The sequence below is a fragment of the Poecile atricapillus genome, chromosome Z (genome assembly GCF_030490865.1).
Source record: "Poecile atricapillus isolate bPoeAtr1 chromosome Z, bPoeAtr1.hap1, whole genome shotgun sequence".
NCBI lineage: Eukaryota > Metazoa > Chordata > Aves > Passeriformes > Paridae > Poecile > Poecile atricapillus.
This window is the reverse complement of record NC_081289.1, coordinates 97,905,269-97,922,080: the sequence shown is the minus strand read 5'-3', so window position 1 is coordinate 97,922,080 and position 16,812 is coordinate 97,905,269. Positions and strand designations below refer to the sequence as shown.

Here is a 16,812-nt window from a genome sequence, read left to right as displayed (position 1 = left end):
CTCTGTACATGAACAGCAGATCTAGTAGGCCACTGCCCCTGGTACACCCATGTTGTAGTTTAGGAATGGTGCTCCCCAATTTGGCATTTCTACTGAAACACTCCGAGTCATGCACAACTTGCTCACTCCCTCCAGTAGGAAGTGAATGAGAAACTGAGGCACAAAAGGTAAAGATCAAAGGTTGAGATAAGAACAATTTCCTGGAAAGAGCAATGAGGTAAGAAACAAACAGTATCAATATTAATATTGATATTAATATGGTGTGCAAGATCAATGATCAGTTCACACACAAACGCCCATCCTGTGAAACCCGATGTTACCCTGACTGGAAAGGACCCCCTTCTGCCCACAGACCCTGTGTGTACGGTGTGAGGTGATGCAGGGTGACTTCTGGGTCTGGGTTATGCCTCTCCTGGCTACTGCAAGAAATAACTGCCCTGGCCACAACCAGGACAGCTCACTTGCCAGCTGTCCTTTGTCTTCCACACACTCCAGGAACCTCCTAGACTGCCACCTCTCCCCTGCTGATGTTTTCAGCAGACATCCCACAAATTAGTCTCCCACAAGAAAAAGGGCTGGTGGTTGTGAAACACCAGACAGCCTCTTATAGAACATTTCATCTGCCCCTTTATCCTGTCTGGGTGGTCTGTAACAGACTCCTCCTGGGATGTCTGTCTTGTTGGCCTTTCCCTGATCCTCACCCACAGGCACCCAACCTTACCATCACTGCCCTTGGCTCTGTACAGTCAAAACGCTCCCGAATACACAGAGCCACCCCACTGCCTCTACTTGCCCGCCTGACCCTTCTGAGGAGCTTCTAACCATCATCCCACCACACTTCTCTGATGGCAAACATGCCATAGTTTTCCTACTGAAAATTTCCATTCTGCACAGCCACACTGGCCAAGGCTCACAACGAAAGTCTCCAGAGACTTCCCTGAAAACTGGCATATTTGCACTGAATAAATGTACAGCCAGAACCCTAGAACATTCCTTCACTTCAGAAATTTCCACATGCACTCCCCAACAGCTGCAAGAATGAGAATTCACAATTTAGACTTGGAAGTAAATTCAGTCTGCTGAAAGCAAACATCATTCAGGTGCATTTAAAGAGTTCTACCATGGAATGCTACTTCCCTCTTGCCCCAAGGACAGGTCTTGACCCTTGCCTTGGTCTCTGCTTCAAAAGTTGGGAAGAAAAAAAGATAAAAAAGACATAGAGAATATACGTAAGGATTCTATCCTGCAATGATAGGTAGTAGAGATATGTCAGAACCTCCCAAGGAAGCCAGCAGCTTTCCTTTTAAGACAGAATTCTCTTATATAGAGTTGCACATCCAAGCCAAAGAACCTGTCTCATTATATGGTCTCCCACCACCAGAAGTGCGGCTCTATCAGCTTGCTGCCCTCTGCCAGCCCATGCCCATGACCCAAAACCAACAACAGTCAGGAGAAACTTCCTCCTGATGGAAGCAGAAAAGCAGTGGGAAGTTCACCTCCATTTCATCAGCGCATCATGTACAATGACACGAACTTATCTTTTGACCAAGAAGATACCAATCCTTGAACTATGGCAAATGTGCTATGCTCTACCTTAGAAGCCAAAGCCTAATTTTCTTCACAGAGCTTCTAGCAACTGAAAAATGTAACTCTCCATAGAATCTGGCAACATCTTGTTCATTATTAGCATTTATTTGATTTAAATACAAAATACCATTAAAAACAAAGTAAAATTTAAAAAAATAGGTTAGCACTACATCTTCTCGTAAGTTATTTCATGGCCACAAATAGTGCATGTCTTTTTATATGTATCTTCATCAATGTTTTCTTCTGGTCCATATTCATGTTCATGGATACTAGCTTGTTTCTTCCACAAACTACTCCTCACGGCACGGCGGAGTTCTGTTAAGAAATACAAGAAAATTTTAACATTTTAATACATCTTAAATAATGTTTAATAAAACTCAAGCTAACTAGCTCCTTGAGGCCTACAGACGGCAATATGCTTGCTGCCTGTCTTCCACAAAGTCTGGGAAAGAATCTGCTCTTGCAAGAACAAGCTCCAACTTGCCTTGCAATCCTCACCTTGTCTGCATATCTTAAGGGCCAAGAACTACACTGTCATGGATTCTCACAGGCAAAGGTCTTCCATCTGCACTAAGGACATGTTTCTTGCTGCCTTTTTACACAAAGCCATTCAAAGGTATCCAAAAGGGGCCGGTGGAATGCAAAGGAAAAGTTTTTATAGAACACCTCATTTATTTTACATGACCAAGAAAGAGTCATTTTCATTCAGGTCACAGTAAGCCTCCCAAATGACTTGGCATTCTCTAAGCTTTATGCCCAATAATATGAGTTGCCTCTGCAGCATCCGCAGTGAAATCCGCGGGTTCTCTAGAGCACACAAGCTGGCAGCAGGGCCCAAGATATTATCCGGATGCTCCAAGCGGGTGGCAAGAATACTGAACAGCAAAATGTGATCACATTTTGAGCCAAACCATTCAGGCTGCAAACTTTGTCACGTTAAGGCCTGTACTTGCACTGAACTCTGGCATCTTGGCTACAGTCTGCTGCCAGTCCTTCTGTGCGCACAACATCAATGGCCCAGACAGGGGTTATTTGTGCAGTCTCAAGTTGTGCCTCCTTCAGACAACACCAGTATTCCAGCTTGAGCTTTCTTTGCCTTTGTAAATGCCACCCCAAGCAAAGCATGCATGCTATAGGTGGCGCGAAAGGTTCCACCCATCAAATACTCTTCTAAATATTAATTTATCAGGGAAAAAACCCAAAGGGTAATGTGCAATAAAGACAGCAGCTAGGAATGCTGTGAACAAAAGGAAAACCCGTTTTTATTACAATCACTCCACCTGAAGACTACCACAGAATTACAGAATCCACTGGCACAAAAATCCTTGTCTTCCACAAGTCAAAAGCATCAGGAGCAATCCATGGCACATTCTGGGTCATACCCAAAAATTTGAAAAACACTATAATGCACCATTGTAATTGATTTCTGTCACATCATGTCCACAGGACAACAGAGGAATTCAAGGCGAAAGGGACCGCAAGTCCTGCAGTCCAACACTGCCCAACACAGTCAGCTATGAGGTCACACCAGACTGCTCCAGGTTCACCCCCCAGTCTGGAAAACTTCCATTTTACCACTCTGAGTATCTTCTCACTCATTCAATCTAATGCAGACACAGGTTTAAACAGAACTGTACTTCCCTTCAGGTACTGAAGTATGTAATTTTAACGTGTGTTACCTTTAACTTTCTTGTCAAACTTCTTCTGTTTCATCTTCTCTCTGCTATCACGGCGTAGCTCCTTTGCTTCTTGCAACGCTTCTTCGCTACCCCACACTTCAAGTGAACGCTTGATTACCTACAGGATGGACATAAATGCCTTTTTTTTTTCCCCTGAAACGATAAAAGTAAACTATTCTAACTTACAAAATTAATTTTACCCTACACATACATAAACCAACCAACCTTCCTCTGCTCTGCATCCCACCTGTCTCTGCTCTTGACTCATAAAAGACTGCACTCCTTCCACACTGGCAACACTGCCTCATCATTTAGTATCAGCTGTATGTAACTCAGGAAAACTTAAACCCAGCTCTAATTCTGCCCATATTTTGCTAAAGCAGTATGATTCTTATGAAGTACCAAACAAAAAAATGACAAGAGCCCTGGGAAATCCACTTGCCTTTCCTGCTGCCTCTGTGGGCAAAAGCTGTGAACACAGCTACAAAGGGCCACACACAGCTGCAGCTGCCCCATGCACTTCAGAGTAAAACTGAAGGGCCATGTGCTTTGTGACTTGTAATTGTGCAACCCGCTGAAGCTCTGCTCAGTGAACATCTTTAAAATGCTCTCAAAACCAGACAATTTCACAACTTAGACCACAACCATTATGCACCAAACTATAACAAGCTACACATAACACACTTAGCTTTGACAACACCATTCAGGTACCAAGTGACAACCAAAGCTGTACAAAGGTAAAAAAAGGTCTGAAACACATTAAGTTTCTATACCTGTAGTTTTAAATAAAGCTTCATTTCACCCCATCGTGAATTATGAGGGTTTTTCTTCACAATGAATCTGAGCACTGGTTCCCTCTTGTCTAAGTCACAGTCTTTAAGGAGATACTCTTCTTTTGCTTCTGTCCTTGTTATAAGCTTATGCTTATCTTCAACATCTCTGCAAGATGTAAAATAATGATGAGAAAGCTGCACCCTAAAACCACAGGTTATTAACATCTCAGTCCCCATCCCTTCTAACATTCCTGAAATACAGGTAGCCCTAATCCTCTCAGCTTTTTATGCATGCAAATAACTTTGGATTCCAACAACCTAGCTAAACTCCAGACCAGATTTACTGAAATTAAGTGTTTAAAAATTCCCCCCATTTCAGCAAACAAAGGCTGAGAAGCCTGCTCTTCTAGAAAGACTTTTCTTCTATTTTCTTACAAGAGGGAATAACTGAAAGTTAAAATGAATATTAATAATTTCAGGTATTCAACTAACCCAGATGCAATCCAAGAGGACAGAAGTGTAAGCCTCACATGGTCAAGACAGAAAGAATGTGTAATGTGAGACAGGTCAGATCACCTGAGAATATACACACTCCATATGCTTCTAGATCTCAGAAACTGATTAGCAACACAGAGCACTTCTTTCTATAATGCAAGACAATAGGCAGAGGAACCATAAAATAAAGACTTTTAAAAGACTGTAGCCTTTAACAGACAGATAATGAGAAACTCTGGAACCACAGCAGCATTTATGAGTTAATGGAAAAAATTACATTTACGCAATCCTGACTGAAGTACAACTTCAACCGCTTGAGCCAAATAATCTGCCAAACACTAAGTGCTAACAACAGTCATCAAGGAAGTACTGCTGTAAATGTAGCTTTACTAGAATTCAAAGTTCACAGTTGTAGGTAATGCACCAAGGACACTACAGCGATCAGCTGCAGGAGCTTAGACCCAAGGGAAAGTACTCCACAGACTCCATGTCCTGTCCTTAAATTCTTTTTCCTACCCACTATAACTTCTGAAACAGCACTTTGCCTCCACAATACGACTGCAAATCGTCTACACCACGTGCACACCCCTAACCACTCCCTGCAGTAAATGGGTAGGCTCCCAGAGCAAACTCCTAACTGCCATTTTTTTTTTTTTTCCATTCACCCAATTCATTCTTACACACATGGGCAGCCGGCTGCTGCAGCTGGTTTCATTGCCCTGGTTATCTTGATGGCTTTTGGAGCGTTTTCTGTGTTAAAAGATAAGAGCTTGCTCTCCTCTCAAGGTCAAACTCCTGCTTACCTCGCAGGCCAACCAGTAACCTCCCATTGGGGCTCTGCCCTTTGGCTGCTGTGCTTCCAGCACACCCATGCTGACCAAAGTACCAACTTCACTTCGAGTTAAAACACCGGGACCGCAAACACTCTAATCCCTGATCCACTTCAGATAGCAGATATTTGTGTTCCATCAGGTTTTCAAATGGCTCTAGTCTGCAGCCAGACATAAATTTTCACACTGACAAACACACCAACTGCTCTCATGACATCCCATTTCCATAATGTTGTATGAAAATCCACTGATGTCCCCTACACTAAGGCAGGCTTATGAGACAATCTGTGATTCAATTCCATAATGGAAAATACACAGGGTATCAGTCAACTTTCATTTACATTTTTAAGTTACTGAAATATGTCTCTCTGCTGACAGTCTCTTTAAATGACTGTAACGCATTGAATTATAGCCAGCAATCTTTATGTAAAATAGTGTTTCTGTCTCCTGATTATTTGTAATACCTGCAATTATCACATGTTGCCCAATCAAAGTGCTGCATAAGGTAGGAGTCCATGAATTCTTTGCCACAGTCTCCACAGATGAGATAATCAAATTCTAGTACGGGTGCTAATGGAAAGAAATATTTTTTAAAGGGACTACAATGATAAAAACAAGCATTTAGAATTGGTATTACAGGTAATTTTACTAGAATTCACATAAGCATGTTACAAACTAGTTTCACTCTATCAAAGTTTTTCAGAATACAGTACAAATTCACAACCCATTACCACACAACTCCATCTCTGTTGGAATGTTTTCTTGTTTTAAGTTCAGCATTAAGTACTTAACTTCAACATTTAAATGGTCATTTAACTTCGCCATTGTTAAAAATAACTCTCCACATTTCTCCCAAAAAGTGTTTCAAATCCTCTCCTGCCACTTCCTCTGTTCTGACCCTCCCAAAATATGTCCTGATTTACAGAAGACATACGGGCAGAAACAGGAGGAAGCAGAGAAGGGATTCAGTTTGAAGAGGGTGGCTAGAACAGGAAACTACAGGAGCTGCGCTGGCATCATAGTTCTCTCAGCTCTGCTCCAGTTTTTTTCCTAGCTCAGCCACACCTGCCTCTCCCTAAACGAGCTCAGTAGAAGCCTGGGGCAGTTGGCAAAGGTTCTTGTCCGTTCCAGCTGGCAGAAACGGAGGTGGATGGCCAGAGAGCTGCTAGGAGTGGAATGGGGATGGAGCTCCACTACAATCCTCTCCCCAAGCCCTCTCAGCACTGCTCCAAGCCCAGACTCATCTCAGCGCCAGCCACTGCTTCTGGCCGCATCCTCAACGGGCGGATCACCTCCAGCGTCATCACCATCTGCTTTTATGTTCCATAGGACACCAAGAAACACCGATTCAGGGAACAACAGCTATAAGTAACATTCCTTTAACAGTAACATTGGAATTCTATCAGAAAATTAACATTTCTATACAGTTTTGAAATTTGGAAGAGAGGCAGTGCTGTGGAATTTTAAGAACACCTGAAGCAGAAGATTAATGGTTGACATGCAGCACCATACATTTTAATTGCGTTTGCATTTATAGCAGATCCGATCCAGCAAAGACGACATTTTATGTAAATTCAGTCCTACTAGCGACAGCCGGATGCTCAGTACTTCACAGTCATTTCATACTCTTACATCACATTCCATCATTTAAGACAGTGCTCCCGAACACGAAGACATTTTATTAAGACAATGACGTTATGAATTACACAGCAAAAAATACGCCCAGTGTAAAGGCATCCCAGATCTACTTTAATTTATTGTTAAACATTAGCCCATCAAAAGAAGCAGGGCTGCTAATTGTTTACACTGTTAATGAAATCTGGTGCTGATTTCTAACAAAGAGATACACTGCACCAACAGCCCCGCAGCTGATTCAAGCAGAACAAAGCAAGACAAAGACAATCCCAGAGAAGAAAGTCGATCTATTTTGGGACCCTTACTTCTCCATTTGCTTTTTTTGGGGGGGAGAATATCGCAAGGCAATGTGCTGAAATCCTCCACCGAACGATCAGTAACTTGGCGCCAGCACGTTTTATAACGATAAAAGCTGGCACTGCAGCAGCGCTCCGGTCTTGGCACAAACCACATAAATCCCAAAATTCCCACAACCGACGAAGCCGCGCAAATTTACCCTCATGTAGATCTTAAAATTTAAATTCTCAGAAAGAAATAATGGAAATAGCATTTATGAGGGAGAAAAAAATAAATTAAAATGTGCTATACCCAAGGGCACTGGCTGTGTCCCACTTCCGCGGCTTAAAATTCTTCGTTTTTAATTACCGCGCATTTGCTATAGCCGATTTAATGCTGAAAAGAATCGGACGCGCCACTAATCGAGCACATCCAGAAAACCGTGTGAAGGAGGAAAAGGGGTGGCAAGAAAAAAAAAAAAAGAAAAAAAAGAAAAAAAAAGGATAAAAGAAAGAAAAAACAGGGTAAGAAAGGAGAGTAAAAAAAGCCCGGGAAAAAAAAAAAGGCGCCCATCCATCCCGCCCCGCTGGCGCGGCCGGAGCCGGCTCACTGTCGCCCCCGCGCCTTCCTGCCCTCCCCCGCCAGCCCCGCGCACGCGGCGCCGCCTCCTCCCGTCGCCTCCCCGCCAAACCCCCGCCGCTCCCTACAGGCTTTTTTCTTAATTACCGGGTGGGTGCACGATCTTCTCGCCGGCGCCGCGCTCTTCCTTCTCCTCGTTTTCCTCCTCCTCCAGGAAGAATCCCCCTCCCGTGTCCACGACCTTGGGGAGGGCCCGCGCCCGCGCGCCGCCGCCTGCGGGAGCACAAACGAGGCGGGCGCTGCGTTAAAGCGCCGCCGCCGGTAGGGGGCGCGCGCGCCCGCCCCCACCGCGCCGCGCGCGCGAGGCGGGGGGCCGCGCGGAGAGCGCGCGCGTGCAAGAGCCCCCCCTCCCCCACACATGTGGGGGGAGGGGGGGCCCCTCGCGCGCCGCGGCGAATTCTCCCCCCCCAACCCCCACCCCGTTCCAGCCACCCTACCGCACCCCCCCCCCACCCCGCCGCCCCCACCGCCTCACGCCCGGCGGCGCCCCTCTTTCCCCACACCTTTCCCCTCTCAAAACCTCCCCCCTAAAAAAGAGAAAAAAGGGCGCGGGGACTCGCCCGTTCCGCCGCCGCCGCCATCCGACCTGCGGCAGGGTAGGGCCGGGCCGCCAGCCGCGCCTGCCGCAGTGCCAGCGCCCGCTGCCGGTTCCGCTCGATCTTCGCCAGCGCCGCCGCTGAGAGGTGCGGCCGCTCGCCCGCCGCGGCCGAAGCCTCTTGCTCGTGGTCCTGCTCGTGGGCCGGGGCCGCGCCCGCCATGGCGGCGGCAGGAGCGACGGAGCCCCGTGGTCCCCCCCGCTCCGGCAGCCGCTCTCGCCCTTCCCCTCGCCGAGCCGCCGCCGCACTGCGCCTGCGCAGGGCGGGGGGCGGGGGTGGCCACAGAAGGGGCGAGGCCGCCCGCGCAGGCGCGCAGCCGCCGCCCCGCCCCTCCTCGCGAGCCGCCAGGGCGGGGGCCCCGCCCCGCCGCCGCCGCGCGGGGCGCGCCGGGAGGGCGCGCGAGGGGGGAGGGGAAGGGGGGCGCGCGCGGCCAGGCGGCGGGGCGGGGCCCGCGGCCCGCGTGGCGCGCGGGGGTGGGGGGCGGGGGGCGCGCGCGGGCCGGGGTGGGGGCCGGTGTCGGCCGTGGGGGGCGGCTGTGCCGGGATCGGGACCGGGACCGGGACCGCGGGACCGAGGTGGGGGGGGGGGGGGGGGCGGGGTGGAGACGGGCGGGGGGAGGGGAGCCGATGATGACCCTGCGCTTTCCGCACCGTCCCCCGCCTCGGGCCCGAGCGGCCCCGTGGAAAAAAAAGCCATAAATCCCGCCCCGCCCGGCAGGAATTCCTCAGCAGCGTCACCCAGCAATGCCCCTTTTGTCCGCCCGGCCCGGCCCCGCCACAGCCCTGCGCGAGGCTGGTTCTCGGCCGGAAACGGCCCCGGCCACGTTTTCTGCCCTGAAAACTGCTGGAGCACTCTCCCCACTCCCTGCTCCTGCTGTGCACAGCCCGACGTGCTCCCACTGCCGTGGTCCCAGCCTCGCTCGGCACGGGCAACCAGCGCTTTCCTAACAAAATCCCCGTCCTGCCCTTAATGATTTCGCGTGTTCCACGCAAGGGAGGATAAATGGAGGCTGCAGCCTCCCTTATTGACGAGGGACGCGCAAATGGCTTTGTCATGCAAATGTGGCTCTAAGCCACTTTCATATAAAGCCACTTAATGCCGAGCAGCCAGTGATCCTCGCCCGCCCGTCAGGCAGTGCCTGCCCTGTCCTTGAAGGAACGGAAATGGAGGCACTGGCACAGATGCGTGCTCCCTGCCTCCATGCTGAAACGGGATGACCTCAGCACGGGGAGAAGCCTTCTTTCCCTCCCCCCCACCATGCACACCCCCCCCCCACCCCCCCAAAAAAAAACCGAAAAAGAAATCTCGCTCTCTTCCGTGAAACTAAACTAGTTTCCTGCCAACCCTTCCTCGCTGATCACAGAATACGTCCCTTGTTCCCCTCCGTTCAAATGCCCGCGGTAATTACCTGCATGGATCGTGTTTCTCCTGTGTCCTAAAACATTTTATTTCTTTTTAGCTTGTCGTCCTCGCTTGGCATTAACTTTCGACAACAGCCAGCAGAGTGTGCTGTGAACGCTGAGAAAAGAACATCCTGCTTCTGGGAAATTTTTATATATATCTCCATATATACATATATATATATATATATATATACACACACACACATATGTACAGAAATGCAGATGAAGACATTTTAAGTGGTTCTAATACTTGCATGAGTGGTAGGTAGCTCCTCCCGTCAATTAAAATACTTCTCTTGTCGCAGAACCTCTTCCTTAAAAATTAATAACCAAGTCATACTAAACCGTCTGCTTTCAGCGAGATTGCTTTCCAGTGTTTGTATAAAGTTGGAAAAGTGCCACAGTGGAGATGTACAAATACGTTTCACAGTCAGAGAGAAGGATCTAGAACACAAGGTATTTAATAGATGAAAATGCAAATCGTAACCCCAGTGTACAGGAAGCAGCTTATGCAATTTTACAGTATGAGCATACGTTTCTCCAACCTCATTACTCCCTTGTTTGGACTGACTTACTGACAGTGGAGTTCCAAACAGGTTAATAAACACAGTAGAAAGAAGCAAAATTAAAAAAAGATTGAAGAAAAGTATTTAGTAGATGTCTTGGAAATGGAAATGTTTGCTTGAAAAGCAAACACACTTATGTTTGGATTCCTTGTGCTATTCTGGTGTCTCTTCTTCCTTGTTTTGTAGGAACAGACATTTAGGGAGGAGTGAACTGAGTTGAGCTTGTGGGGTAACAAATAGTTCTGTATCATTCATAAACCAAAACTGCCTTAAAGCAAAGCCAAGTCTGAGACCCTGTGTAAGGGTTTTAAGGGCAAAAGGACATTATTGTTATGCAACCAAACTGGAATTAGGATTAAAAGGAAATCAGAATACATAAACAAAAGCAAATTCAGAGACAAGGCGTTCAAATAAAATTGGCTGTGGGCCGCAACTATCTATACAAGTGTTAATTATTAAGTAAAACTGTTTTAAAAACTTAGAGATTTCTTTTTTTTTCTTTTTCTCAGGGGCAGTCTGACAAGGCAATCAAAGCAGAATATTCTCCCCAGCTCTGCTTCTGACCAGAATTAATCAGATACAATGCTCCTAATTTTCATGGCCAAGAGAAGGTAATAAAACTAATAGTTGTGTATTAGCAAGGAGTTACAAACTATCTCATATGCATTGCTTTGGTCGTGCAATAATATTTGTGCTTAGTATTAAACACATGTGCATGCACATGAGATAGTAATTATAATGGTATCTCTGTTTCAAACAGTTTTTCAGGTTCTGTATGCCAATTAATATCAAATATTACTTGTCTGCTGGTAGCCATGTGTTAGAAGGCAGGTCTGTCGTTATTTGTCAAGCACAGATGTGCATTATTTCATAGCCACAGAGATGATCATCAGTGAGGAGTTGGGCACAAGGAGGCAGCTGAGCAGTACTTCACAATTCATCACTCCCATGGAGGAAATGGTGAGCGGCAAGACAAGAATGTTTGCTGGCTATGCAAAAACCTTTTTAAGTTAGCGGGTGGTGAGGGTCATCTGTAACGAATTGTGGGTGATTAGGCAGTAAAACAGCAGATTAAATACAGAGTAGATAAATGCAAGGTGATGTCATAACTGGTCATAACTTTACATAAAAGGTAGGAATACCTGAATTAGTTGCTGCCACTTAGGAGTGAGACTTGAAGTATGTATGCCCTGCATGAACGCCATCTTTATGTTTGGAAAAAGCAAGGCACGTTTCAAGGAAAGGTACAGAGAACAAAACTGGGAGCACATTTATGGCACTCCCGAAATCTGTGGTGAATTTGCACCATGAGCATTGTTCCTTTTTGCATTTCCTGCTTCTTAGAAAGAAAATGCTGGAACTAGAAAAGAATAACAAGGATGCTCGGCTGTCTGATTTTTTGTCCCTTGAAAGGGACAATTGAGGCTTGGTGTTCTCACCAAAGAGGGAGGATGCATGAGGCCCGTCACATTCTAAGTAACTTGTAGACAGTGGACGCCTTCTGACTTTCTGAGTACAAACCATCAGATTTGCAGTAGCAGGAGCCCGAGACTAAATAAACAAGTGGAGATGGTTCTTCTTTCAGTGCCTTTCTGAATGGCATACTGAGTACAGGGTGTTTCTCTAGAGGGTGCAGGGAAGATGGGCCAAGTATTTGGAAGAGGACTGTGTTGAGAGTTAATGAATGAACACCCCCTCACACTCAGGAAATTCCCAGAGCTGAAAGCAGTTGGTAGCTGTGGGAGTGTTGCAGAGAAGATATCATATATTTGCCTTGCTTTTCCTCTTCCTTTGACGTTTGCCTGTGGCCTGTGGTGGAAACAGGATGTTGGACTGAATGGGTTCTTCATGCGAGGCAGTACACCTCTTCCTCTGTATTCATGGAGGATCACACTGAAACACCTGGAGCCACATAATATCAATAAGCCTGTGCGATGGGGTCTTTCTAAGCAAATTCACTGTCCATCTAGAGCAGGAGTTACTTGTGGAGCAGCTGCTGGGCATATATTTCTATTTTGCCTCATGATATACTTCTTTGTGTTCTCAAAGTCTTAGTAGTAATGTGCATACAGCTGCATTGCAGTTGCATACCTACAACCAAGCTATCCTTTTGTTCTTCCTCAGTTGAAATACTTGTTCCATGAGAAACAGACCTGACAGTCTTACTTTTTAGATGAGTTTGTCTTTTGAAGGAGCAGCTGTGGACAAAAATCTCTTTACTCCTCTCCCCCATCTCTCCCACCTATCCTTCTCCCTTTGTTTGATGGTTCATGTGTTAGCATCAATTTTAGCCACATTTGAATTCAGTAGCCAGAAGCTGACTAGCCAATACACACAGGGTGTTGGGCCGCTGCCTCTGAGCATGACTAAGGTATTGGATTTTTTCCAGTGATTTCAAATGCTTTTTGAATGGGAGAGAACAGTTCAGTTGCAAAATATACCATGCCCTTTGTGATTTTGTTTCCATCATGTTCTAGTTTGATACACCCGTTTCTTATGTTACCTTTAATAAATAAATGGAGAAATATTGCTGACTTCTTGGTGAAAAAGAAGCATGTGACCTCTGAAAAACAAAGTGAACTTGTTAAAACCAGGTAGTTCACCTGCTTGGATTTATATGCTTTCTTTCTGAATTCACCTATGCCATAGCTTATGGATCAGGGATACACAGGGATACCCTGTTCGACAGAATGGGACATGCAGAGTAAATTATGTTTGTCATCTCTCTGAGATTTTCTCCTTTGCTCACTACCTGTAGGAGAGGATTTTCATAGTAATGTGGCCTGTCTTCACGCTCCATTTATTGTACTCCAATTGATGTATGTAATCTTGGTTGAACAGATAGGTAATGGAGTAAACACATAAAGTGTTGAATGCCTAAGCAACACATCTGAAACAAACAGGTAGGCAAGAATCAAAGTACAAATGTTTAGAGACAAAAATTGGCATTCTTCTCTGACAGGAGCTCTTAATGCAAGTTTGTTATCATTTTCTTGTTACAGGAAATGATAAAATTTGAAATTACAATGTAAATATATTTTATGTGCTAGTATTGTACAAGACTTTTCTGGTTTATTCCTGAATCGGACTTTCATATGTTGGCTTTTAATATCAATAGAAAATGTTAATTTCATATCTGTGAACAGGAAAGTGTTGATGGCCACATGATGAAAAAATGCTGTTTAGTGTTTCAGAGATTGCTAAAGCTGACTGCACACTTTTGCTATTGATTGGCAATCCAGAAAGAGAAATCCTCTTCCAGTATTTTACCAGAAAAAGTCACCTTTCTCTTCCATGCACTTAAAGAGAGGGAAGCCATAGCAAAACAGCAAGCAAGTTCTGTAACTGTGGTATGGCAGCCTTTGGTGATTAGATATCTTCAATACAAAGGACAAAAAACTATGTAGGAAAACATGTATTTTTTCTGAAACTAGGACACTAGGATATTTTCGTTGCACCACCGGTGGCTGGCAGAGGAGATTTTATAGAAAGTAGTTTGAATACCTGTCTGAGCTGTCTTAAAGTTCAGCTCTTCATGTTTTGGGGCCTTTTTCCCAAGTGTATAAGGAATAGTCACATATGATGTAAAAGGGATCTATATACTGACAGATTTATTCTCTCTCCTAGTATTTCTGTATGGACAGTTATTTAATCCATGTAAGAACCTTTCCTGTAGCAACTTAGAAACATCAAGAAACTTTGCTGAACGCTTTAGTAACTTTTTTGTTCTATTAAGAGCATCTTGGGCATTTCTGAGACAGAGAATAGGTACATCATCTACTATTATAGTCTCCAAGACAAGCTTTAGTTATATTAATGGTGAAAGGCTGAGTGTTCTGGAGAAAAGTTCAAAATTCAGGCCTTGCTGAAGTATTTAAAGAGATGGGAAATATAAGGATTTAAAAAGAAGTTCTTCAGATTTCCACTTCATATCGTGCAGTGTATTATGCCTTTTTTTTTTCCCAAGCCATAATATAAAGAGAGTTTTTTACTATTGCTCCAAGTCAGCCTTTCTTGTTCTTGTGTGCAGAGTACCTGGAATGGAAGACCATAAAACAGCTGACAAAGTCTGCTGTAGCAAGAAAATCATGTGCCAGTTACCAGGGTTTAAGCAAGATTTGTGTCTTCTGGTCCTTGCAAATCTCTGTAAAACATTTTGTTGCCATTGCCCACAGGTTTGATCAGATCTCTCTCTCCAGTTTGTTTTTTTCCCAAGGTTAGCTGCAAACATATGATAAGTTCATCTCACAGTGCTGTCCATACGCACCTCCAGGGCCCAGTCCTGCTCTTCAGGACAGATGTCACCAGGAGCCATGACCACTTCAGCTCACTGAAACATGAAAGAAGGATGATGTGGAATTGATCTCAGAGTCTGTGCATTCTAGGTTCACACCAATCTACTGAGAGAAATATGGAGACAACATGTAGCTTAAGCCCCCTAGGAATGCAGGACCAGTGGGAGGTGCTTCTGAGGGCCTGTGCCATCCACAGAATTTGAATCTTGAATGTAATCTGAATGTCTCCTCTCAGCATGAGAGAAAATAGTTTCTGATCAGGGTCTTGCTAGCTGTATTACTTCAGTTAGTAGATTTTGTTGCCTTAGTTTTGACTGCTTTTTCCCCCGCTCAATTTGAACACTTGGCTTTGCCTTTCTAGAAAGAGGAGCAGTGACCATAGCAATCTAATATGTGATGTTAACTGATTTCTCTCTTGGAACAGGGAAGAATGGATTACAAATGTTTTTATACATGTGACTAAGCTGAAACTGTTTATGAGTGAAAGAAAATAAAAAGAATTAATGATGCCACTCACTCCTTTCTTACAGATTTGACATATACTACATTTCTGTGTTATTTCCACTTCATCCAAATGTTTCTGGCTAAGCTGTCCAAATCAAGCTTTTTTAGAATTTGTTCTCTTTGTAGCATAGGTACACTGAGCTTTGCCATTTACTGGAACCCTCTATTCTTTTTTTTTTTTTTTTTTTCCTTGAAGACCATGATATGCCTAGACTGTGGGAAGTAGATTGTGAGGAAAAATGAGAGAGGAAAAAAAAAATCTCTTCCTGACTAGATTTGAAGTCTAGTTAGTGATCTAGTGACACAACATTTCTGTTGCAAGAGACTGCACTTTCTTGATTTTTGCTCAGTGAGAGTTTTCTTTACAGCAGTGGTCAACAGTTTCCAGTTTTCAGCACCCTCTTTGAATTTGGAACTGTTTACCACGGAAGCATCCTCACTTGTCTAGGAACTGAAAACCTGGCACACTCAGCTGCCAGCCATTGCAACTGTACCACCTGAACAGTCCCCATGCCAGGAGGAATATGTTACTTGTTCTTGAGTCTACAGGGGCTCTAGGTTCTTTCTAGGGTGTGTCAGCAGGGTTAAACACAACCAGCTTGGATTTTCATCTGTCAAGGTTTGGATCTTCTTCAAGTCCCATTTTTAATTTCCTGGGGGTTTTTTTGTTTTGTTTCATTTTGGTTTTGGGGTGCATTTGTTGTTCTGAGTGTTGCATATTTTCCTAATTTATGTTTGAGATAAGCAGAGTTGATGGAGTCTCAGCAACATTTCATGCATTCATTTTTACCTTGGTGTCTACCAAAATCTGAAAGTACCTGTACAAATCACCCCAAACATCCATAGTCTTGGACTGTTTGTCTGCACTAGGCATCCCTTCTCTCTCTGAGCAATATAATTTCTCATGGTATTCAAAAGTATTGAAATGTGCTATCCCAATGCCTTTATTTTCTGAGTGTGTGCCTCCTGGTGTCCATAGAAATAGTCTTCATGGAAGAAAATGGAACATTTTAGTGCTGTGTAAGACAACCTCAGTTTCTTCTCTAATACACTGATAATTTGAATACTTTCCTTGTTTGTTTCATCATTCCATTAATTGACTTCATACTGTGAAACTTGCTTCCTTGCTCTTATTTTTCCCCAAGTGATTGCTCAGAACTTCACACTGCAGTAATCTCCTATTACAACATAAAATTGTCTTAACTGAGGCAGAATCCTGGTTGCAAATTTCCTCACACGGTACATCGGTTTTCTTGACTCATACATTTATGTGGCAAATCCCAGAGGACGCACTCACTAAGTAGTATGCTGTCATGGTAGCAGGTAGCAAGAACTTTAGTTACTAACTTAATCATGCAACATAATGATTAAATGAAGACCAGTGTGCTACTAATGTGATATGGTAAATTCTTGAGGTGTAGTACAAGTCTAGGGGATGTGCTTGGAAATGAAATGCAGACAAAGCATGCTTACTGGCTACTTGGCATTCAAGATATTCTTCCTAATCTGCTTCCTTTGACAGTTTCTTATGCTA

At 44.7% G+C, this 16,812-nt stretch overlaps 1 protein-coding gene and 1 long non-coding RNA gene across 7 annotated transcripts in view; one reads left to right on the top strand and one right to left on the bottom strand.

Moving 5' to 3' along the window:
• Positions 1–1,663: 1,663 nt before the first annotated feature.
• On the bottom strand, positions 1,664–9,939 carry XPA (XPA, DNA damage recognition and repair factor). Of its 2 annotated transcripts, XM_058865195.1 has the most exons (7): positions 9,919–9,939; positions 8,475–8,763; positions 8,002–8,127; positions 5,829–5,934; positions 4,040–4,205; positions 3,267–3,384; positions 1,664–1,902 (listed from the first exon to the last, which is right to left on the bottom strand). In XM_058865195.1, exons 1-7 carry the CDS (start codon positions 9,922–9,924, stop codon positions 1,754–1,756), a joined length of 960 nt encoding a protein of 319 aa, XP_058721178.1. In that variant the 5' UTR covers positions 9,925–9,939; the 3' UTR covers positions 1,664–1,753. The 2 variants fall into 2 exon arrangements, with proteins under 2 accessions (XP_058721178.1, XP_058721179.1); XM_058865196.1 differs by lacking the exon at positions 9,919–9,939 and having other exon boundaries at positions 8,501–8,763.
• Positions 9,940–10,067: 128 nt separating this feature from the next.
• Positions 10,068–16,812, top strand: part of LOC131593031 (uncharacterized) — a 28,733-nt gene continuing 21,988 nt past the window's right edge. For all 5 annotated transcript variants that reach the window (XR_009280751.1, XR_009280752.1, XR_009280750.1 and 2 more), the window contains exons 1-3: positions 10,068–10,174; positions 10,272–10,369; positions 10,989–11,090. This is a non-coding gene — a long non-coding RNA (uncharacterized LOC131593031). The remainder of the gene's footprint in view (positions 10,175–10,271; positions 10,370–10,988; positions 11,091–16,812) is intronic.